Genomic DNA, 24,061 nt, shown 5'->3' with positions numbered 1-24,061 from the left:
GCAGTCCTTCTTGTTGTAGGTTGCAGGAATCTGATTTCCTGGGTTCAGGGTCGCACCCAAATACTAAATTTAGGGGTGTGTTTAGGTCAGGGGGCAGTAGCCAATGGCAACTGTCCTTCAGGGTGGCTACACCCTCTTTGTGCCTTCTCCCTGAGGGGAGGGGGGCACATCCCTTTTCCTATTGGGGGAATCCTCCACACTCAAGATGGACGATTTCTAAAGGCAGGGGTCACCTCAGCTCAGGGCACCTTAGGGCCTGTCCTGACTGGTGGGTGACTCTTCCTTGTTTTCCTCATTTTCTCCTCCAGCCTTGCCACCAAAAGTGGGGGCAGTGGCTGGTGGGGCGGGCATCTCCACTAGCTGGGATGCCCTGGTGTTCTGGTACAAAAGGCATGAGCGTTTGAGGCTCACCGCCAGGTGTTACAGTTCCTGCAGTGGTAGGTGAGAAGCACCTCCACCCAGTACAGGCCTTGTTCCTGGCCACAGAGTGACAAATGCACTCACCCCATGTGGCCAGAAACTCGTCTGGTTGTGGCAGGCTGGCAGAAACTGGTCAGCCTAGCAATAGGATTCAGACTGGTATTCAGGGGGCATCTCTAAGATGCCCTCTGGGTGTATTGTACAATAAATCCTACACTGGCATCAGTGTGCATTTATTGTGCTGAGATGTTTTATACCAAACTTCCCAGATTTCAGTGTAGCCATTATGGAACTGTGGAGTTCGTAATTGACAGACTCCCAGATCATATACTCTTTATGGCTACTCTGCACTTACAATGTCTAAGGTTTTGCTTAGACACTGTAGGGGCATAGTGCTCATGCACTTATGCCCTCACCTGAGGTATAGTGCACCCTGCCGTAGGCCTGTAAGGCCTGCTAGAGGGGTGACTTAACTATGCCACAGGCAGTGAGAGATGGGCATGGCACCCTGAGGGGAGTGCCATGTCGATTGAGTCATTTTCTCCACACCAGCACATACAAGCAGTGAGGCAGTGTGCATGTGCTGAGTGAGGGGTCCCCAGGGTGGCATAAGACATGCTGCAACCTTCCCTGGCATCAGGGCCCTTGGTACCATTTACAAAGGACTTATCTGTGTGCCAGGGCTGTGCTGTGGGAACAAAGGTACAGTTTAGGGAAAGAACACTGGTGCTGGGGCCTGGTTAGCAGGGTCCCAGCACACTTTAAATCATAACTGGCATTAAAAAAAGGCAAAAAGTCAGGGGGTAACCATGCCAAGGAAGGCATTTCCTTACACATCACCCCCCCCACCACCAAACAAAAGATGATGAGACTAACCTTTCCCAAGAGAGTCTTCATTTTCTAAGTGCAAGAACCTGGAAAGACCATTGGCATGGGCAGTCCCAGGTCTGTGTTCCAAAACAAAGTCCATTCCCTGTAGGGATATGGACCACCTCAACAGTTTAGGGTTTTCTCCTTTCATTTGCATCATCCATCTGAGAGGTCTGTGGTCAGTTTGAACTGTGAAGTGAGTACCAAAAAGGTATGGCCTCACCTCTTCAGGGACGAAACCACAGTAAAGGCCTCCCTCTCAATGGCACTCCAACGCTGCTCCCTGGGGAGTAACCTCCTGCTAATAAAAGCAACAGGCTGGTCAAGGCCATCATCATTTGTTTGGGATAGGACTGCTCCTATCCCATGCTCAGAGGCATCAGTCTGCACAATAAAATTCTTAGAATAATCTGGAGCTTTTAAAACTGGTGCTGCTTCAGGGTGTCAAAGGCCTTTTGACAGTCCAAGGTCCAGTTAACTTTCTTGGGCATTTTCTTAGAGGTCAGTTCTTTGAGGGGTGTCACTATTGATCCATATCCCTTCACAAACCTCCTGTAGTACCCAGTCAAGCCAAGGAATGCCTTGACTTGAGTCTATTCTGGACTGGGTAGCTCCAAAGACCCATTCTGGATCTTGGGTTGGAGTGGCTGAACTTGGCCTCCACCTACAAGGTGTCCCAAGTAAACCACAGTTCCCTGCCCTGTCTGACATTTAGATGCCTTAATAAAGAGGCCTGCTGCTTGTAGGGCCCTGCAGAACCTTTTTCAGGTGGACCAGGTTATCCTGCCAGTTGGAACTAAAGACAGCAATATCATCAGGATAAGCTGCACTAAAGGACTACAAGCCAGCAAGGACTTGAGTCACCAACCTTTGGAAGGTGGCAGGGGCATTCTTTAAGCCAGAGAGACATCACAGTAAACTGGTAGTGCCCATCAGGTGTAGAGAATGCTGTTTTCTCTTTTGCTCCAGGTGCCATTTTTATTTGCCAGTACCCTGCTGTCAAGTCAAAGGTACTTAAGTATTTGGCTGCACCTAATTTGTCTATGAGCTCATGTGCCCTTGGAATGGGGTGAGCATCTGTCTCGGTGACAGAGTTGAGCCCTCTGTAGTCCACACAAAACCTCATTTCTTTCTTGCCATCTTTTGTGTGAGGTTTGGGGACCAAGACCACTGTACTAGCCCAGGGACTGTCAGAGTGCTCAATCACTCCCAACTCCAGCATCTTGTAGATTTCCACCTTTATGCTTTCTTTGACTTGGTCAGACTGTCTGAATATTTTATTCTTGACAGGCATACTGTCTCCTGTGTCCACTTTATGGGTACACAGGTGTGTCTGACCAGAGGTCAAGGAAAGAGCTCAGCAAACTGCTGGAGGACTTGCCTGCAGTCAGCCTGCTGTTGGCTAGAGAGGGTGTCTGAATAGATCCCTCCATCTACTGAGCCATCTTTAGGATCAGTGAAGAGGAGATCAAGGAGAAGTTCACTCTCTGCTTCCTGGTCCTCATCTGTAACCATTAACATGTTTACATCTTACCTGTCATGAAAGAGCTTAAGGCGGTTCACATGGATCACCCTCTTGGGGGTCCTGCTACTGCCCAGGTTCACCAGGTAGGTGACCTGACTCTTCTTTTCTAGCACTGGGTAATGGCCACTCCATTTGTCCTGAAGTGCCCTGGGAGCCACAGGCTCCAGAACCCAGACGTTATGCCCTGGCTGAAATTCAACCATAGCAGCCTTTTGGTCATACCACAACTTCTGGAGTTGTTGGCTGGCCTCAAGGTTTTTGCTTGCCTTTTCCATGTACTCTGCCATCCTTGAACGTAGGCCTAGTACAATGTCCACCACATCTTGTTTAGGCTCATGGAGAGGTCTCTCCCAGCCTTCTTTTACTAGTGCTAGTGGTCCCCTAACAGGATGGCCAAACAGAAGCTCAAAGGGGAAAAACCCTACAACCTTCTGTGGCACCTCTCTGTAGACGAAAAGCAGGCATGGCAAGAGGATATCCCATCTCCTTTTGACTTTTTCAGGGAGCCCCATGATCATGCCCTCCAATGTCTTGTTGAATCTCTCCACAAGACCATTGGTTTATTGATGGTATGATGTGGTGAATTTATAAGTCACCCCACACTCATTCCACATGTGCTTTAGGTAAGCTGACATGAAGTTGGTACCACTGTCAGAAACTACCGCCTTAGGAAATCCCACTCTGGTAAAAATACCTATGAGTGCTTTAGCTACTGCAGGAGCAGTAATGGACCTAAGGGGAATTGCTTCTGGGCACCTGGTAGCATGATCCACTACTACCAGAATATATTGGTTCCAGTGGACCACTCCCACTCTCTCAAAGGGACCCCACCACTGTAAGTGGAATGAGAGGGGCCTTTGGATGGCCACCTGTCTTACCACTGGCTTGACAGGTGGCACAGGAGGTGCACAACTCTTTAACCTTCTGGGACATATTGGGCCAATAGAAATGGTTGACTAATCTCTCCCGAGTCTTGGTTTGTCCCAAATGCCCAGCAATGGGAATGTCATGGGCTAATGTCAGAATGAACTCCCTAAACTCCTGAGGTACTACCACTCTCCTAGTGGCTCCAGTTTTTGGATCTCTTGCCTCAGTGTAAAGAAGCCCATCTTCCCAATAGACCCTGTGGGTTCCACTGACAGTTCCCTTTTCTTGCTGCTTGCTGTCTTAGGCCTTCAAGAGAGGGACAATTTTCTTGCCCCTTACACAGCTGTTCCCTTGAGGGTCCCCCTGGGCCCAAGAGCTCAACCTGGTAAGGCTCCAGCTCCATGGACTCAGTTCCCTCAGGGGATAGAACATCTTCCTGGGAAGAGAGGTTCTGTTTCTTTTGCTGTGTTGAAGCTGGTTCCCCAGTCTTCTTTCCTTTTCTTTTGGAAGGTTGGACCATTATTCCACACTCCAACACTTCTTTGTCACCCTGATCTCTGCATTGTGCCCTTGTCTTGACACACACCAGTTCAGGGATACCCAGCATGGCTGCATGGGTCTTGAGCTCTACCTCAGCCCATGCTGAGGATTCCAGATCATTCCCTAGCAGACATTCTACTGGAATTGCAGAGGAGACCACCACCTGTTTCAGGCCAGTTACCCCTCCCCATTCTAAAGTTACCATTGCCATGGGATGGACTTCAGTTTGATTGTCAGCATTAGTGACTGGATATGCCTGTCCAGCCAGGTACTGTCCTGGGGAAACCAGTTTGTCACCATTGTGATACAGGCACCTGTATTCCTCCTGGCTTCTAATCTAGTCCCATTAAGAGCTGCAGCTTGTATTTTTGCATGTTGGGCGGCCAGGCAGCAAGTGTGGCTAAATCCGACCCACCCTCAGAGACTAATGTAGCTTCAGTGTGAACTTTGATTTGCTCTGGGCACAATGTTGATCCCATCTGCAGACTGGCTATTCCAGTACTAACTGGATTAGTATTTGTTGTGGGACTTTTCTTTGGACAGGCCTTGTCTCCAGTTTGGTGTCCATGCTGGCTACAGTTTTGACACCAGGCCTTCTTGGAATCAAAGTTTTCACCCTTATACCCATTTGTGGACTCTGAAGAGGCTCGGGCCCACCCTCCTGAGCAGGTTTTTGGGGCCCTGTAGAAGACTCTTTAATTTTGCCCTTGGATGTCTCAACACGCTTCCTCTGGCGAGTCTTTGTTGCCCCTTTCTTTTGGTCACCCCCTGTGGAAGTCTTGGTCACCCTAGTCTTGACTCAGTGGTCTGCCTTCTTTCCCAATTCTTGGGGAGAAATTGGACCTTGGTCTACCAGATGTCGATGCAGTTTATCATTGAAGCAATTACTTAACAGATGTTCCTTCATAAACAAGTTATACAGCCCATCATAATCACTTACACAGCCCATCATAATCACTTACACCACTGCCAGTTATCCAACCATCTAATGTTTTGACTGAAAAGTCAACAAAATCAACCCATGTCTGGCTCGAGGATTTTTTTAGCCCCCCTGAACCTAATTCTTTACTCCTCAGTTGAGAATCCAAATCCCTCAATCAGGGTAGCCTTCATGGGGTCATAAGATTCTGCATCTCTACCAGAGAGTGTGAGGAGTCTATCCCTACACTTCCCATTGAACATTTCCCAAAGAAGAGCACCCCAGTGATATCTGCTTACTTTTCTGGTTGCACAAGCCCTCTCAAAAGCTGAGAACCACTTGGTGATGTCATCACCATCTTCATATTTATTTACAATCCCTTTATGGATTTTTAGAATGTCAGTATTCTCTCTGACCCTATTTATGTTGCTGCCACCATTGATCTGCCCTGTGGAAGAACCAGTCTCTCTGACAATGATTTGTGGAGTCAGGGTTTGAGGTACCCTGTTCTCCCTGGTTAGGACAGGAGGGGGAGTTCATCCTTTTGTTCACTAACTTCCCCATCTGAAGGAGTATCCTCAGAGGGGCGGTCCCTTGTGAACTCTGCCAAAAGCTCCTGAAGCTTTACTTTGGTAGGGTTGGACCCAGTTTTTATATTTTCAGGTTTACAGAGAGACCTTAACTGTGACATCCCTAGATGCAGTTAAGGGGTGAGGTTGAGTTCCACCACCATCTCATTTGTATTCGACATTATCACTCTAAAAGTTGGGATTACTTTTTACGGATCTGAAAACTACTTCAAGAACTTAAATCCAAACTTTTAAACTCTATAAGAAATGCTAATGGGGACTTACACAAGGCCCTAGCAGGAAAATCAATTTCTAATGACAATTTTTGGAATTTAGTTGTGTGATCAGTTATTGGCTGAGTAGTCCAGCAAATGCAAAATCTTAGACCCCACCGCTGATCCACCAATGTAGGAAGTTGGCTCTGAATATACTATCTCAAAGTGAGAGATAGCATGCACAGAGTCCAAGGGTTCCCCTTAGAGGTTGACAGTGGCAAAATTAGATAATACTAATTGTAAGGAAATGGCTCCCTGTTGCAATTACCCCCCACTTTTTGCCTGATACTGATGCTGATTTGACTGATAAGTGTGCTGGGACCCTGCTAACCAGGTCCCAGCACCAGTGTTCTTTCACCTAAAATGTACCATTGTTTCCACAATTGGCACACCCCTGGTACACAGATAAGTCCCTTGTAAAAGGTACCAGTGGTACCAAGGGCCCTGTGACCAGGGAAGGTCCCTAAGGGCTGCAGCATATGTTGTGCCACCCTAAGGGACCCCTCACCTAACACATGCACACTGCCATTGTAGATTGTGTGTGTAGGTGGGGAGAAAAAGGCAAAGTCGACTTGGCATCCCCCTCAGGATTCCATGCCCACAAAATACTGCCTGTGGCATAGGTAAGTCACCCCTCTAGCAGGCCTTACAGCCCTAAGGCAGGGTGCACTATACCACAGGTGAGGGCATAGCTGCATGAGCAATATGCCCCTACAGTGTCTAAGTCCATTCTTAGACATTGTAAGTACAGTGTGGCCTTATTAAGTATATGGTCTGGGAGTTTGTCAAAAACGAACTCCACAGCTCCATAATGGCTACACTGAATACTGGGAAGTTTGGTATCAAACTTCTCAGAATAATAAACCCACACTGATTCCAGTGTTGGATTTATTAAAACATGCACACAGAGGGCATCTTAGAGATGCCCCCTGTATTTTACCCAATTGTTCAGTGCAGGACTGACTGGTCTGTGCCAGCCTGCTGCTGAGAGACGAGTTTCTGACCCCATGTGGTGAGAGCCTTTGTGCTCTCTGAGGACAGAAACAAAGCCTGCTCTGGGTGGAGGTGCTTCACACCTCCCCCTGCAGGAACTGTAACACCTAGCAGTGAGCTTCAAAGGCTCAGGCTTCGTGTTACAATGCCCCAGGGCACTCCAGCTAGTGGAGATGCCCGCCCCCTGGACACAGCCCCCACTTTTGGCAGCAAGTCCAGGAGAGATAATGAGAAAAACAAGGAGGAGTCACCCACCAGTCAGGACAGCCCCTAAGGTGTCCTGAGCTGAGGTGACCCCTGCCTTTAGAAATCCATCTTGATTTTGGAGGATTCCCCCAATAGCAATAGGGATGTGCCCCCCTCCCCTCAGGGAGGAGGCACAAAGAGGGTGTAGCCACCCTCAAGGACAGTAGCCATTGGCTACTGCCCTCCCAGACCTAAACACACCCCTACATTCAGTATTTAGGTGCTCCCCAGAACCTATGAAACTAGATTCCTGCAACCTAAGACGAAGAAGGACTGTTGACCTGAAGCCATGCAACGGCCTGTCTCCCCACTTCGAGAAAAACTGCACCAGCGACGCATCCCCCAGGGTCCAGCGACCTCTGAAGCCTCAGAGGACTACCCTGCAGCTAAAAGGACCAAGAACTCCTGAGGACAGCGGCTCTGCTCCAAAGAAGAAACAACTTTGCAACAAAGAAACAACTTTTAAAGGACTGCACGTTTCCCGCCGGAAACGTGAGACTTTCCACTCTGCACCCGATGCCCCCGGCTCGACCTGCGGAGAAACAACACTACAGGGAGGACTCCCCGGTGACTGCTACCCTGTGAGTAGCCGGAGTTGACCCCCCTGAGCCCCCCAGCGACGCCTGCAGAGGGAATCCAGAGGCTCCCCCTGACCGCGACTGTCTGCTTCTAAGAACCCGCAGCCCCCAGGACCTGAAGGATTCGACCTCCAGTGCAGAATCGACCCCCAGGTGGCCCTCTCCCTTGCCCAGGTGGTGGCTACCCCGAGGAGCCCCCCCCCCCCCCCTTGCCTGCCTGCTTCGCTGAAGAGACCCCTGGGTTTCCCATTGAACTCCATTGCAAACCTGATGCCTTTTTGCACTCTGCACCTGGCCGCCCACGTGCCGCTGAGGGTGTACTTTTTGTGCTGACTTGTGTCCTCCCCCGGTGCCCTACAAAACCCCCCTGGTCTGCCCTCCGAAGACGCGGGTACCTACCTGCTGGCAGACTGGAACCGGGGCACCCCCTTCTCCATTGAAGCCGATGTGTTTTGGGCACCACTTTGACCTCTGCACCTGACCGGCCCTGAGCTGCTGGTGTGGTAACTTTGGGGTTGCCCTGAACCCACAACGGTGGGCTACCTTGAACCCAACATGGAACCCTGTAGTTGGTTTACTTACCTGCAAAACTAACAAATACTTACCTCCCCCAGGAACTGTTGAAATTTGCACTGTCTAGTTCTAAAATACCTTATTGCCATTTTTGTGAAAACTGTACATGCTATTTTGCTGATTCAAAGTTCCTATGATACCTGAGTGAAGTACCTTTCATTTAAAGTATTGATTGTAAATCTTGAACCTGTGGTTCTTAAAATAAACTAAGAAAATATATTTTTCTATACAAAACCTATTGGCCTGGAATTGTCTTTGAGTGTGTGTTCCTCATTTATTGCCTGTGTGTGTACAACAAATGCTTAACACTATCCTCTGATAAGCCTACTGCTCGACCACACTACCACAAAATAGAGCATTAGAATTATCTCTTTTTGCCACTATCTTACCTCTAAGGGGAACCCTTGGACTCTGTGCATGCTATTTCTTACTTTGAAATAGTACATACAGAGCCAACTTCCTACACTAATGCTCTATTTTGTGGTAGTGTGGTCGAGCAGTAGGCTTGTCAGAGGGTAGTGTTAAGCATTTGTTGTACACACACAGGCAATAAATGAGGAACACACACTCAAAGACTTAACTCCAGGCCAATAGTTTTTAGATAGAAAAATATATTTTCTCAATTTATTTTAGAACCACAAGATGCAGGATTTGAGGTAAGAACATAAAATGCAAGGTACTTCACACAGGTAAGTATAGAACTTTGATTCAAAGCAGTAATACACACAGTTTGAGTTAAAATGGCAATAAGCTATTTTAAAAGTGGACACAGTGCAAAAATTAACAGTTCCTGGGGAGGTAAGTTTGGTTAGGTTTCTCAGGTAAGTAAAGCACTTACAGAGTCAGTCTCCTGGGCATAGGCAGCCCACCGTTGGGGGTTCAAGGCAACCCCAAAGCCACAGCACCAGCAACATAGGGCCAGTCAGGTGCAGAGGTCAAAGGATGGCCCAAAACACATAGGCGCTTATTAAGAATAGGGGTGCTCCGGTCCTAGTCTGCGTCCTCGGGGAGCAGACCAGGGGGGTTTTGTAGAGCACTGGGGGGGGGGGAGACACAAGACCACAAAACACACCCTCAGTGGCACAGGGGTGGTCGGGTGCAATAGGCAAAGAAAGCATCGGGTTTGCTATTGAAAGCAATGGAGGGACCCAGGGTAACTTAGGCAATGCAGGCAGGGCACAGGGGGGCTTCTCGGGCCAGCCACCGACTGGGCTAGGATGAGGTCCGCCTGCTGGTCACTCCTGTCCTGGTAGGTGGTTCCTATCAATCCTAGGGGCTGCGGGTGCAGTGCTTTGTCCAGGCATCGGTTCCTTGGTTACATGGCAGTCGCGGTCAGGGGATCCTCTGGATCCTCTCTGTAGGCATCGCTGTGGAGATGCAGGGGGGTCGACTTAGTGTACCCACGTCATCATAGTCGCCTAGGAGTCCTCTCTTTGCTGTTGGTTCTCCGGAACTCAAGCGGGGGTGTCGGGTGCAGAGTGTGAAGTCTCATGCTTCCAGCGGGAAGAGAGAGTTCTTTGAAAGTTGTTTCTTTTGTTGCAAAGTTGTTGCAGGTTTTGAACAGTGCCGCTGTTCTCTGGAGTTTCTTGGTCCGGATGCATTGCTGTGCAGGTTCTTTGAGTCTGGAGACAGGCCAGTAGGGCTGGGGCCAAGTCAGTTGTCGTCTCCGTCGTCTCTGCTGGTCAGCAGTCATTCTTCTTCTTGTCGGTTGCAGGAATCTGATTTCCTGGGTTCAGGGTTGCCCCTAAATACTAAATTTAGGGGTGTGTTTAGGTCTGCGGGGCAGTAGCCAATGGCTACTGTCCTTAAGGATGTCTACACCCTATTTGTGCCTCCTCCCTGAGGGGAGGGGGGCACATCCCTTTTCCTATTGGGGGAATCCTCCACACTCAAGATGGACGATTTCTAAAGGCAGGGGTCACCTCAGCTCAGGGCACTTTAGGGCCTGTCCTGACTGGTGGGTGACTCTTCCTTGTTTTCCTCATTTTCTCCTCCAGCCTTGCCACCAAAAGTGGGGGCAGTGGCTGGTGGGGCGGGCATCTCCACTAGCTGGGATGCCCTGGTGTTCTGGTACAAAAGGCATGAGCGTTTGAGGCTCACCGCCAGGTGTTACAGTTCCTGCCGGGGGAGGTGAGAAACACCTCCACTCAGTACAGGCTTTGTTGTTGGCCACAGAGTGACAAAGGCACTCCACCCCATGTGGCCAGAAACTCGTCTGGTTGTGGCAGGCTGGCAGAAACTGGTCAGCCTAGCACTAGGAGTCCGACTGGTATTCAGGGGCATCTCTAAGATGCCCTCTGGGTGTATTTTACAATACATTCCACACTGGCATCAGTGTGCATTTATTGTGCTGAGAAGTTTGATACCAAACTTCCCAGATTTCAGTATAGCCATTATGGAACTGTGGAGTTCGTAATTGACAGACTCCCAGACCATATACTCTGTATGGCTACCATGCACTTATGATGTCTAAGGTTTTGCTTAGACGCTGTAGGGCCATAGTGCTCATGCACTCATGCCCTCACCTGTGGTATAGTGCACCCTGCCTTAGGGCTGTAAGGCCTGCTATAGGGGTGACCTACATATGCCACAGGCAGTGAGAGGTGGACATGGCAGCCTGTGGGGAGTGCCACATCGGCTTAGCCATTTTCTCCCCACCAGCACACACAAGCTGTGAGGCAGTGTGCATTTGCTGGGTGAGGGGTCCCCAGACTGGCATAAGACATGCTGCAGCCCTTAGAGACCTTCCCTAGCCACAGGGCCCTTGGTACCAGGGGTGGCATTTAAAAGGGACTTATCTGTGTGCCAGGGCTGTGCCAATTGTGGGAACAAAGGTACAGTTTAGGGAAAGAACACTGGTGCTGGGGCCTGGTTAGCAGGATTCCAGCATACTTTCAATCATAACTGGCATCAACAAAAGGCAAAAAGTCAGGGGGTAACCGTGCCAAGGAAGGCATTTCCTTACAATCTGTGTAAAAAAAAAAAGAGAGCACAAGGCAAGGCCCAGGGTAAAAATTTTGAGTTGGAGTCTGGAATAATAGCCCACCCTACCTAGAGGAAAGGCAAAACGTCTGGGTCGGCAGTTTCCAATCATACACTAGGAGGCTGGCTCAGCTTATGGTGTACACCTATAGCGTGGCACCCTATACTGAGCCCTGGCTACCCTTAGTGATAGTGTTTTGGTGTCTAGATGGCAAAAGCTCTATAGGCGTAGCTGTGGTGAGTAGCTAAAGCTTATCCAGGAGGAGTGTAAAGCACTTGCAGTACCACAAAAGTCAGTCAGTAATTGTCACACAAGAAAGAACCTCACCAAGTGTTAACAAAAATAAAGTAGTCTTTATTATAACATTAGTACTATCCTATGTTGGTATATCTCCACTTGTACACACAGTAATTATACTTAGAAACAAACAGAAAAAGCATAAAACTACATGGCTCCCTATTTTTTGGGAGGAGGGGGAGGGGCAGGAATCCATATACTAAGAAAGTGGTAAAAATGGAGGTGCCCAACCAAGGTAAGTATGTTAGAATCCCAGGGGCTGGGGGAGTAAGGAAGTAGCAGAGGTAAGTATAAAAAATCTCACAGGTGCCTGGGTGCAGAGTTCTTATGGAGCCAGGTGTCCCATAGGCTAACACAGGACCATTGTGATTGGAATTTTCAGGATTCAGGACCCTTCCCAGAGGACCCCGAGGAACCCAGTTGGTACAAGGAAGGTTGGATATTGCCCCCCCCCATGGATACCCAAAAGACTGGAGTACCTACACCAGGAAGCCCAGGTGAATAGGGGTAAAGTGACGTTGGAAACCTTCATTGGAGTCAACGGGAGTCTCCTTTGTCCAGCTGCTGCCACTACCTGTGGACCAGGTCGGTGGATCCCAAGGACTGATTCTGGACAAGAAGAACCTGAAAACGAAGGGGACGGAGTCCAGACCAGGCAGAGATGTCCAAGAGGTGCAGGTAGGCAATGCCCACCCTCCTAGGGGACGTTCCTGCAGGTCGGTGAAGGAAAAAGTCCAGCTGTGGAATCCAGGGGAGGCAGGAAGATCCTTGGAGTCACCCACGAGCTGTCCCACGTCGGTCTCTGGATTGCAGGAGGGTCAGTGGTCAATAGGACCACCAACAAGCACTGGCAAATGCAAGAAGATTTTGCAGTTGAGTTTTTAGGTTTTTGGGGACCAGCCAGGTCCAAGAGACTCATCCCTTGGAGGGGAGTCAGGGCCGGCCCTCAGCACGCAAGAGAGCCAGCGGGAGTCATTGGAGCCCCCACAAGTGACCTACTGGCAGCAGGCACAGGGAGTCACAGCAGCACAACAAAAAAAGCAGTCCCACGCCGCAGGAGTTCCAGGATGGAGGCTGTTCTTGGAGTTGCAGAGTGCTGGAGGCTGGGGCTTCTTGAAGCTCTAAGATCTCTTGGAGGAAGTGTAATTAAGCCTTGGTAATAGCAACAGTCACAGTGCACAGGGGTTCCGTTCCAGTGGTTGCAGCAAGGACCCACGTCTCCCAAGTTGGTCAGAAGACAGGTGGGACCCGAAGAGGACCATAGAACCACCACCTGTATTGCAGAGCCTTTCGATGTCCGTGGGACAGCAGGATCCACCAGCTGGTCGTTGTTGTCTTAAGGTGCCTGCAGAAGCAGGGGCGTGACTCCTTCACATCAAACAATCTCAGATTAATAACCCCTCACTGATTCCAGTGAGGGATTTATTAATAAATGCACCCAGAGGACACTTTAGGTGTGCCCCCTTAAAACGTACCAGCTACTAGAATGTTAACTGACTGTTCCTGACCAGTTCAGCTACCTTAGCCACGTTTCTAACCTCCCAAGGTGAGAGCAAGAGCTCTCATGGGCCAGAGACAAAGGCCTGCACTGGGTGGGGGCTTCCCTGCATCCTTGCAGGCACTGAAGAACTGCTGAAGAGGACTCTCGACCGCCGAAACCCCCGCCAGACAGCACCACTGCACCAAGCCTCCCAGCTCGTGTCCAAGTGAACCAATGGTGCCAACCTGGTTCCCAGCCTCTCCAGCAGCAAAGTACATTGTGGGTTTCCCCACTACAATCTTCTCACCGAGATCTGCAGCCTCTTTGTGCAGGCCTCTCCCAACTGCACCAGTCTCCCGCTGATGGCAACCCCAAGCGTTCCATGCACCCAGACACCCCGGACCGAGAGGAAGAGGACCACTGTAGTCACGGCATCTCCCAGGCTTGTGAGACTTGAGCCCACTTGTTGGTTCGCCCTGACTGGTCCCCTAGTCCACGACTGGAGCCTGTTCTGTGCCCCCCCCTCCTTTGCGACCGGCACCGGTCACAGACACCTGATGGTCCATGACGCCCTGGGCTAAGAAGAGGAAGATCACTGGTGTCCCTACATCCCCAACAATCGCAAGACCCGAGCCCCCATCAGTTGCTCACCCAAACAGGACGCCCAGTCCTAGTCTGCAGCCTCTTTTCACAGTGACCAACCTCCCTAGGAATGCATTGGGCACCCAACGCTGTTTTGCACCCTGCACCCGGCTGCCCCCGTGCCGCTGAAGGTGTACTGCCATGTGCCTTGCCCACTACTAAACCGTCCTGTAAGTCTCTGTACTCGTTCGCTGACTTTGTTTTCCTCCCAAAGGCATGCACTGTAGAACTCAAAAGTTGCTTGTGTTCTTTTTGGAAGTGAAACATATTTATGCCTGAAAACATGCTTACCTTATAACGAAGTTCTTGGTTTCAAAGTATATATAAAATTAAGTGTATTTTTCCAAATGTATTCTTTAAGTGTGCGTCTCACCTATTGCCTCTCTGTGTACAACAAATGCTTAGCATTACCCTCTGATAGGCCTAACTGCTCGCCCACACTGCTCAAAAATAGAGCATCAGTACCATCTGCTTTTGCCTCTGCAAACCCATTGAGGATCCACTGGACTCTCTGCACGGTGTACTTCTTTTTAGTGAACCATAAAGAGAGACAGCTTCCTATAGAAAGGTAATGAATCTGCAACCAGATATTGTCTCTATCAGATAAGGGGTTACTGAAGGTAAGTAACTTGTTCATCAAGTCTGTTGGGACGGGCCGTTCACCAGTGCGATCCTGCTGGACTTTCTAGGTTAAATGTGGTTTGCAGACCTCCTCCAGGGAGGCATTGCTTGAGGTTTTTTTCTAAGATAAGGAATCTGCAGCTAGTAGTCTCTATCAGATGAACAAGCTACTTAATTTCGGTAATGCCTTATATGGTAGAGTCACTATCTAGACGCAGATTCCTTACCGATCCACTCATCCTTCTTGCTCAGCAAACAGATTTCTAGGGACAGGGCTACTCACTTTCAGGGCCCTAGTTTTCCACACCAGTGGTAAGTGCTCTACGTGGCTCCACGCTCCTAGTGTGGAAAGTTGTCAAAAGAAACAGACATCATTGCATTGGGGTGGTGCCTATACAGGCACCATACACGTCACCTCAGACGATGCCACACTGATTCGAACGGTGTCACCTACCGGTGCGCAGCCATACTGCTCACGAAAAATGTCCGGATTCGGTCTGACGCCTGGGGATAATTCTAGGGTAAGGAATCTGCCAATAGATAGTGTCATAACCAGATAAGGCATTACCGAAGGTAAGTAACTTGTTCAACGCAACAAGATATGGGGCTAGTTTTAATCTGTTTAATTATTTCATGACTACGCTCACAGTTTCTCAATAACCCTTTTTGCTTTTTGATTCTATTATTAAAAATTGCTTTAAAATGTACCATATGCCAATCTTTGTTAAAATGTTCTTGGGGTAGGACAAGCCCCCTTCCCCCCCACCCCACCTCTCGTGGGACCACATGTTTCTCTCTGTGGTTTGCTCGCTACATAAATCAATTTCAACTTTTATGTCCCACCTCTTTAAAATGTCACCAGCAAAACAAACATGTTTTAGGTGATTTAAAGCAAACATAAAAATCTGGTGGTAGCACCTTCAAAGTTTATAAAAAAAAAAAAAAGTGCAATGTTGTCAAAGCCAAACATAATGCAATTGTCTGATCACATTGTAGATCCTTTGAATTTTCACCAATTGTACAGACGTTACATACGCTTTTTTAATTTCTTTTAGGCAAACATAAATGGCCGCGTGTTAGTTCAGTGCAACACTGATGAGCTAAAGAAGGAGTTACACATGAATTTTGGAGACTGGCACCTTTTCAAGAGTGTGGTGAGTACAATTGTTATTGTTTTAGTGCTCTTTAGGTAGCATGATAATCATACTGCCTGTAGTCTTCCGGTAGCGCAAAATAATTTTTTAAAACGTACAGGGCGGGTAAATTATATTATAACGGATGAATAAATTAATAGAAGATAAAGCGCAAGCATTTTGATTTTTAAATGGCCTTGTTCGTTTTGCAGATAAATCCTTTAAGTGAATGTCTAATGTTTAAACATCAAAAAATGGTATTCATTTCCCATTTCTATGAAGTTTTGCTGAATAATTAGTCACGTTTTAACACATCTTTTCCCAAGACTCCTTCAAATACTAATCTAGTAATGCCATGAGTTCTATTTTGCTTTAAATGTAGCTGCTGGAGATGAGGAGCATGGAGGCTCCAGGGCTTCCTGAAGATTCACGAGCTGTTGTTGAGCATGGTAGAACTGCTGCTGTTCCCACCGAAGCTACTCGTCGGCCTGCTGCAAGTAGTGAATTGCCGCACACTGACCTTTCTGGTCAAGCCTATGATCTCAGCTTCAGCTTTGAAGATTTGAATGCTATTGGCCTTGAGGAAGCGCCACGCCACAGTAATATAAGCTGGCAGGTTGGTCAAAAAGGGATCTATTTTGTTTAATTAAAAGTGTACAACTCAAAATGCTACTGGTTTATAGACTGTATCCCTGTGTTCTTGGTTTTGCAAAAGAAAAAAATGAATGTGTAAAGCAGGCACATGCACACGTTAGATATAACATGTTTCAGGAAAGATTTCATAGAAAGATACATTATACATAGCAGTGAATAAGAAGAATCTCTGAATGCATTTTCTAAAGAGAAAACTTTTTTTAATGGTCAATTTTGCTTTCAAACTAACTAAACATGACTTTACTACTTTAAACTGTTTCGAACGGCTTTTTGAAATGAAAACTGCCTGAAAGGTAATAGCTAGGGCGTTAGCTCTAATGAAAGAAATCAGACTTATTCAAGGCAGTTATTTTATCATCCTGCAGTATAATAGTATTACATTGTTGGTTAACCTCAGTGCTTGCGTTGTGCTTGTTGTGAATGTGCTTTTGAATTAATCCTATTTTCTAGTGTTATTTTTCCTCTCCTTTTGTTTCTGTTTTTTTCAAACCATTCAGCATGACTGCACTTTTTGTCAAGAGTGTGGGTAATGCTACGGGAAATGACCAAGGGAGAAAGACCATGAAGTTTGCATAGTCTAAGTTTGCAAGAATTTCTCTTTGAGAGACGGAGAGGGAAAGAAAATAGATCTTCGAATGAGCTCTAGGCCTCCATTTGCGCACTCTGGGAATTTCAACTCTAAGCAAGATAAAAAGGTGCACAAAGGTATCAGCAATGAGTAGAACATGGACATAACCTTCGGTGTCTTTATAAACTTTAGAATCAAATTCAAGCTCAAATTGGGCAATCAGATTCTGGTCCTTGCCCAGGTAAAGGACAAGGGCACCACTCACTACCACTGACAATGCTGGTACCCTGTGATCACTACATAATTTGAGCTGGTAGTTACTGGTGGGGCCCACCAGCACTGGGATCCGACTTTTATTTTTCTCATCAGACATTTCTTGAGAGCAAGAGTAGAAAATTCACACAAAGGGGAAAGGAGGAAGAGAAAAACCGAATAAAATGTTACAAAGTCAGAAAGCAGGAACCAGCAAAAGTCACCTAAAGGGGTAGGGGTGTATGATAGTGGATTAAAGAGGATTGAGGTGATTTCCAGACCATGCAGCTTTGTATTCGGGCACTGACATTTGATAGCACTGGCCGCAGGCTTTTGCGCAGAGCTTTAGGCACTGGCACTCTGTCTTTTACAAATTAGGCATTGCCTTTGAAACATTCACTGGAGTCATTCACAAGACTGGTGGCTGGCAGTTTTGCTTAAATTTTCAAATGCAGACGTCCATTACAGATACCTAGGCAAATGTATTACTAAGATCTTTCTCTTTTGAGCCATTTTTGTCATTTATCCAGGCTCTTACTTTCTCATGGCCACCTGGTTTATATTATGCTGGACCCTTCTGGTCAGTCCACCTATGGCCAGGTGACATAGCCCGGCCACTGGTGAGCTTGCTTTTCTAGCAGCGGCATACCACACCTGAAAGTCTGATGTACAGGCATCGACAAATAAAGCAATTCCTAAAGCCTTTCTGATGATACCTTTAGATAGAGAGTCAAAACATATTGGTGCCTTCAGAAAGGGGAATGTTCTTTTCGGCTAATTTAACCTTAAGATCGTTGAAAAGTGTGCATTCTGGGTAGGTTTGCCTGTGCTTTATGGGACATGACCTGGCTTGCCGAGAAGACCTCAGAGCTTTGGTGGCTCAAACAATACATGATGGCCAGGATGCAGTAAAGTATACCTTGTGTGCTGGGTAGGATACCAAAGACTACATTGGCAAAGATATTGGCACCAGTGTTGTGCTTAGAAGGCATGGCTTGATGGGATCCTACCCGGTTTTCATGAGAGGGGGAAGTGTCCATGATAGACATGCCCTTTAATGGCTCCTGACTGTTTAAAGAGAAGGGTGATTCTGTTCTAAATTGATTTAAGTACAGTTGAGCCACCTCAGGATCCTTAGGACTTTTGCATCTGCCTAGCAGTTCCACCGATAGTACAGAAAATGTATGGGTTAGCCCAGGGGCCTAACTTACAAACAGTGATAGCCTTATCAACCTGTGTGGCAGCAGCAAACCCAGTCCTTTCAGGGCACAGGTTATGGTAATTTGCACCAGAAAGGTCAGCTCTCCTTTAGCTCATTCTCTCCATTTGCAACAGCTGCCAAACTACTTTAATTTGCCCTCTCATGCTCAATGGTAGAAGTCAGAATACAATAGCCTACCCGACTGGAGAGCCTTCATGTCATTCAGAGGGACTATGACCTGCTTTTCATTTCCTCCTCACCGCATTTTTCTCCCCCATCAGAGCAACTCAACGGACCATTCAACAATCTTGCTGCAATAACTCAATTTTCTGCTGTCCAAGTGTGCCATTGAGCAGTTGCTAGATTTGGAGAAAGGAGAGCGGTGTGATTTGCCCTAACGTCTCACACCAAAGACTGTTAGAGGCATCAGGCATATTCTGAAGATATGCCCACTGAATGTCTTTTTGAGGAAAGAAATTCAGAATGCTCACCCTGTCTCAGATTCTTTCTGCTCTGGACGTACAAGACTGAATGGTTTCCCTGGACTTGTAATATGCATATTTTCATATACCTTCTGCAGTCCCACAGTCTTTCTGCGGTTCAAGGTTGGGTCAGAGCAATTTCAATTTGCCATATTCATCTTCAGCCTTACCTCTGCCCCTCAGCTGTTCACAAAAGTGATGGTGGTGGTCGTTGTCCATCTTTGGATGTCAAGGGTACATGTGTTCTCATACATTGACGTCTGGCTGTTCAAAGTGGGTTTACCTTATGGGCCACCTTCAGATTATGGCCAAACTCCTAACATCTCTGGAGTTCTCCATCATTGAGCCCACGTCTTACCTGAGCCCCACATGTAGGATGCATTTCATTGGGGCTTTCCTAGACAAGGTGGCATTCAAGGGCTTTCCACCTCTCCAGAGAATCCTGTACATTCAAGAAACTCCTGATATTTTGAACCCAATCCTGGCTCTCATGGAGGATAGCTCTGAAGCTTTTTAGACTCCTAGGTTTGTGCATCCTTCTCATCCCAAAAGCCAGATAGAGCCATGCAGTGCAACCTCAGGTTTCAGTGGGCCCAGCAAAAGGACTTCCTCTCCGACTCCATCAAGACATTACAAGAGACTGCTTAGAATGTTCTGAAATGGCAGACAAGCAAAAACCTGACCTAAGTTGACCACTTTCCTTACCTAGACTTCATAGTTGTGACATATGCTTGATTGTTGGGTTGGCATGGTTATCTGGGGGAGGTGGAGATCGAGGGCCTTTGGTCTCTGGCAGAGTCAGTTCTATATCAGTCCTTCTGCCTCGCCAGGCAATCCATCTGGCCCCGAAAACTTTCCTGTGAGGGAAGGCAGGTGCAGATCATCTCAGACAAAACAAACACCATGTGGTGCTGCAACAAGCAGGGCTGAGTGGGGTCCTGGATCCTATGCCAGGAGGCCTTACACATGCGTATGTGGCTGGATTCGCCGTACATCTTTCTGGTAACCAACCATCTAGCAGGATTTTGAATGCTAGAGCAGATGACCTGCGCAGACGGCTGAAGGACCACAAGTGGCATCTCTATCTGAAGTTTAGAAGAGATGTCTTCCATCAGTGGGACATGCTTTGGTTAAATCTTTTCACCACAATCGAGAATGCACAATAGAGTTTCCTCCAGGAAAGTCCGTGGGAGACACATTCCAACTGTGACTGAACACAAGTCTCCTATAGGTCTTACAAGCACCACCCCCTTTTTATTTTGAATTCTGAGGAAGGACAGGACGGACTAGGCCGGAGACATCTTAATCGCCTTGGATTGCACATAGAGAGCATGTTACCCTGAGCTTCCGCATCTGAGCATTTGCCTGTTGATCCAGCTACAACATCACGAGTACCTTCAGTCTCAGCAACATAGGAGGACATATTTGTGTTCATCTGATCAAACCTCTCTCAATCACCTGTTGTGATGTGTTTTATCAAAGGTCCAATTCGCATGTTTTCCCGAAGCCATCCATTAGGTCACAGTGGGACCTGAACTTAGTGCTGCCATTTCTTATGTGACGCCATTTATGCTGATGCACAGCTTCTCACTGTGACTACTGGAGCTCAAAACAGATTTCCTGATTGCTATCACCTCTGTGCACCACTTTAATAAACTTTAGGCGCTCTCTGTGCAGCTTCCCTACACTTCCATCTTCACAGACAAATTTGTTCTGAGGACCCGGCTATCCTTCTTGCAAAGAGCTGTGATGCCTGTTTACGTTGACCTGTCTGTTACTCTGCCAATGTCTTTTGCTTCATCTCACCCCTAATAAGAGGATAAGAGGCTTCATCTGCTCAGTCCTAAAAGGATTTTGAGTTTCTACATGGGCAGCACAAAAGACCACTATAAGGATGATAGCTCTTCGTAGTATTCTCTCAAGTAACGAAAGGTAAACTAGTGCAGAAAAGGATTCTGTCAATATGCATCGAATACTGCAGTGCGCTGGTGAAGGAGCTTCCTCCTCAAAGCTGGCCGGCCCATTCCACCAGGGCCAAGGCTATTGCAACAGTATTCTTAAAGGGGGGTGTTCACAAAACACTCCAGCAGGAAGACAATTTTTCCTACTAAGGGGGTATTCCGGCGGAGGGCGGCGGAAGCACCGCCAACAGGCTGGCGGTGCTTCCTGGGCTATTCTGACCGCGGCAGTAAAGCCGCGGTCAGAAAAGGGGAACCGGCGGTTTCCTGCCGGTTTTCCCCTGGCCCAGGGAATCCTCCATGGCGGCGCTGCTTGCAGCACCGCCATGGGGATTCCGACCCCCTTCCCGCCAGCCTGTTTCTGGCGGTGTCCACCGCCAGAACCAGGATGGCGGGAACGGGTGTTGTGGGGCCCCTGGGGGCCCCTGCACTGCCCATGCCATTGGCATGGGCAGTGCAGGGGCCCCCTAACAGGGCCCCACAAAGATTTTCACTGTCTGCTTTGCAGACAGTGAAAATCGCGACGGGTGCCACTGCACCCGTCGCACACCTGCAACTCCGCCGGCTCCATTCGGAGCCGGCTTCCTCGTTGCAGGGGCTTTCCCGCTGGGCCGGCGGACGGCCTTTTGGCGGTCGCCCACCGGCCCAGCGGGAAAGTTGGAATGACCGCCGCGGTCTTTTGATCACGGTGCGGTCATTCGGCGGTAACCGCATGGCGGGCGGCGACCGCCGCCCGCCGCGGTCAGAATGACCCCCTAAGTCCTTTAAGACTTCTTAATCTGAGTCCACTCCTCTACCTTTGGAAGGTACGGCTGTGGCAACTACTCAAAAAATGAAGTATCAATCAAAAGAACAAGTTACTTACCTCTGTTAACGCTCTTTCTGTTGGATGCTCTACTTAACCACAGATTCCACACTGCTCTGCCATCTCTCTGTTCTGTGGAGTGGATTCCTGAAGCTCAAAGTTTCCAATGTAGATTTTGACACCCAGTTACCTTCAATGTTTTTCAAAGTGTTCTGCAAAGGAGAGAGCGGAAGGAGAAAGTGTAAGAAATGGATGCCAGTGTGCACAGGTGGGGCGATTATGTGGCTCCCTTTGTCACTTTCAGGTTAGCAGGAGTCGTCACAAAGCCACACAGCACCACCTGTAGGCACAACTGGAGCAATGCTGAAATATTCTCCCAGTCCATTCCGGCACCAACGATATTCTAAAGGTGAAGAACGTGTGGTTTAATATACTACACACAAGCTGGGATCAGTTAAATATTCTATGAGTACTATCAACAGTTATATGCACAGAAAGTAGAACTTCCAGATCAAACAGTGGCAATGCATCTACACAGGATTCATTTGAAGGAGGTACTGGGAAAGAGTGAGGAACAATTAGAGCCACCAATCGACACACAAGAAATTAAAGGAGCATTAGAAGGCAAAGTGCGAGGGGGCCGAAACCTGGAACCAACAGGCTGCCGCTTGAATTCTCCTGGCTTATTCGACTTGCTTATGCTCCATCTCGCAGAAGTGTTTGCAATGGCCAAAGAATCAGATACCCTGACCCCTTAAATGAGATAAGCTCTTGTAGTTTATAGACCCTTGTCTCTGTTAAACACATGCTATAAGATTTTGAGTAGAGTGTGAGGAAATCGATTTCTTCCCCTCATGAATTTATTGATACATGTGGATCAAATGGGCTTCATACCTGGTCACAGCACCTTAGCAAAGATAAGAAGATTGTTCAGATTAATGGAAGAGGTGCCCTGTGAGGTTGGAGAAAGTGTCATGGTGCTAGCTGTTAACCTGGAAACGTCCTTCAACACACTGAGTTGAAAGTTTGTACAGGTAGCCCTTAAATATATATGCACGAGTGAAGACTGGATCAGTTGGAGTAGGTTACTATAGGCAAACCCTGTAGCAAGCATTTAAACTTGACATGGCAGTTAAGCCTTTTACTGTGATTGTAAGGATGGAACATGAGGCAGAGGAGTATTCTATCACATTATATGTTGGCAATACGCTCCAATTTTTTAAGCATGGCTGTAGAGATCTTTCGTTCTCAAAACAATTGTTAGAGGCATTAAGTAGACTCTCTGGACTTAAATGAACTGGGGTGAAAAGTGTGTTTTTCCGATCGACTCAGCAACAGTGTAGGAACTGGAAGTCTTAAGCATACATAGCCTGGCAGGGCTGCTCTTTTCGATACCTAGGACTTTGAATATTCCACTCAGGTCAGGGTTTATCGGGTAGTAATTAGGGTGTGTCAGTAAGAACTTTAGAATGCAATTCGTTGTTTAGACAGACATTGCCGATATCGGTGAGGAGCCATATAGCTCTACTGAAAATGATAATACTACCCAGGTTGCTATATTATTTTACAGATAGTCCTGTCAGGCCTACTCCCTGATGGTTTTGAAATTAGACACCATAATAAAGAACTTCATTTGAGGTGCCAAACAACACAGATTGAATGTGGCTACTTTGAAGATGCCAATCAGGGAAGGTGGATTGAGGGCATCTGATTATGAATTATATTACTTGACTGCACATTTGCAGTGAGTATCACATTTGGTAGGTGGGAGTAAGCTTTCGAAGACCACAGGGATCCTGGGTCATAGGGCAGAAAGATTGTTAATAACCAGCTAGTACAAAGGAAAGTGACATTTAGACCATTGCCTAGGGTGCTGCTAGTAGCAATGAGGTGTTGGCACAGATGTGTATGCAAGACTAGAAACACACTGTTACACCTGATTCCGCACCAGAGGCTTCGGCCTCGGCTCCGAGGGGCACCCTGGATCCATACTTGGATCTGAGACGATGTCGGTTGTACCACCTCGACCTTCTCTGACACTGGCCCGACGTTGACGCTTCCGGCACCATTCGTGCTGCCGGGCGGCGCATCCCATTCTCATTGCTGACTCCAACACGGAGCAGGATGGGCGGCGTATGATGTCAACTCCAGAGCCAATAGGACCTCTGCCTCCTATGCCGGATCCTGAGCCCCTTTCCTATGGGCTGGGGTATGGTGAGGAATGGGAGGGGCCTCTGGACCCTTTAAAATACCAGCTCCAAGATCCTATAGACTGGCGTACAGACTTGGGTGAGGCCAGCGGACTGGATACTTATCCAGATACTGGCATGTTCTTGCCTCCTACCATGACTATGGAGGAGGGCATATCATATTCAATGGTGGTGCGAAGAGCTGTCGAGGTCCTGGACCTCGAGCTGCCTTTGTTGGCAGTCAGGACTAATCTGCTGGCAGCAAAGGGACTCCTGCGAACAGAACAATTGCCTGCTGCCACTGCCCCGCCCCTGACGACCCAGCATTCCTTACGCAACACCCCACCCCTGAGAGCTTGGTTATCCAGGTCTCTATCTCCCGGGGGCATTCCCTTTCGCACCTTGGATGGGGGAATTCAAG

The 24,061-nt window shown here is 47.9% G+C and overlaps 1 protein-coding gene across 6 annotated transcripts in view; it reads left to right on the top strand.

Moving 5' to 3' along the window:
• KIDINS220 (kinase D interacting substrate 220) overlaps window positions 1-24,061 on the top strand; it is a 987,486-nt gene that overhangs the window by 940,866 nt on the left and 22,559 nt on the right. For all 6 annotated transcript variants that reach the window (XM_069235892.1, XM_069235890.1, XM_069235888.1 and 3 more), the window contains 2 exons: window positions 15,454-15,552; window positions 15,914-16,147. In XM_069235892.1, coding sequence (XP_069091993.1) covers window positions 15,454-15,552; window positions 15,914-16,147 — 333 coding nt within the window. The remainder of the gene's footprint in view (window positions 1-15,453; window positions 15,553-15,913; window positions 16,148-24,061) is intronic.

This window comes from Pleurodeles waltl, chromosome 5, assembly GCF_031143425.1.
Source record: "Pleurodeles waltl isolate 20211129_DDA chromosome 5, aPleWal1.hap1.20221129, whole genome shotgun sequence".
Taxonomy (NCBI): Eukaryota; Metazoa; Chordata; class Amphibia; order Caudata; family Salamandridae; genus Pleurodeles; species Pleurodeles waltl.
Note: the sequence above shows the minus strand (reverse complement) of the source record. Positions and strands in the feature narration are given on the sequence as shown.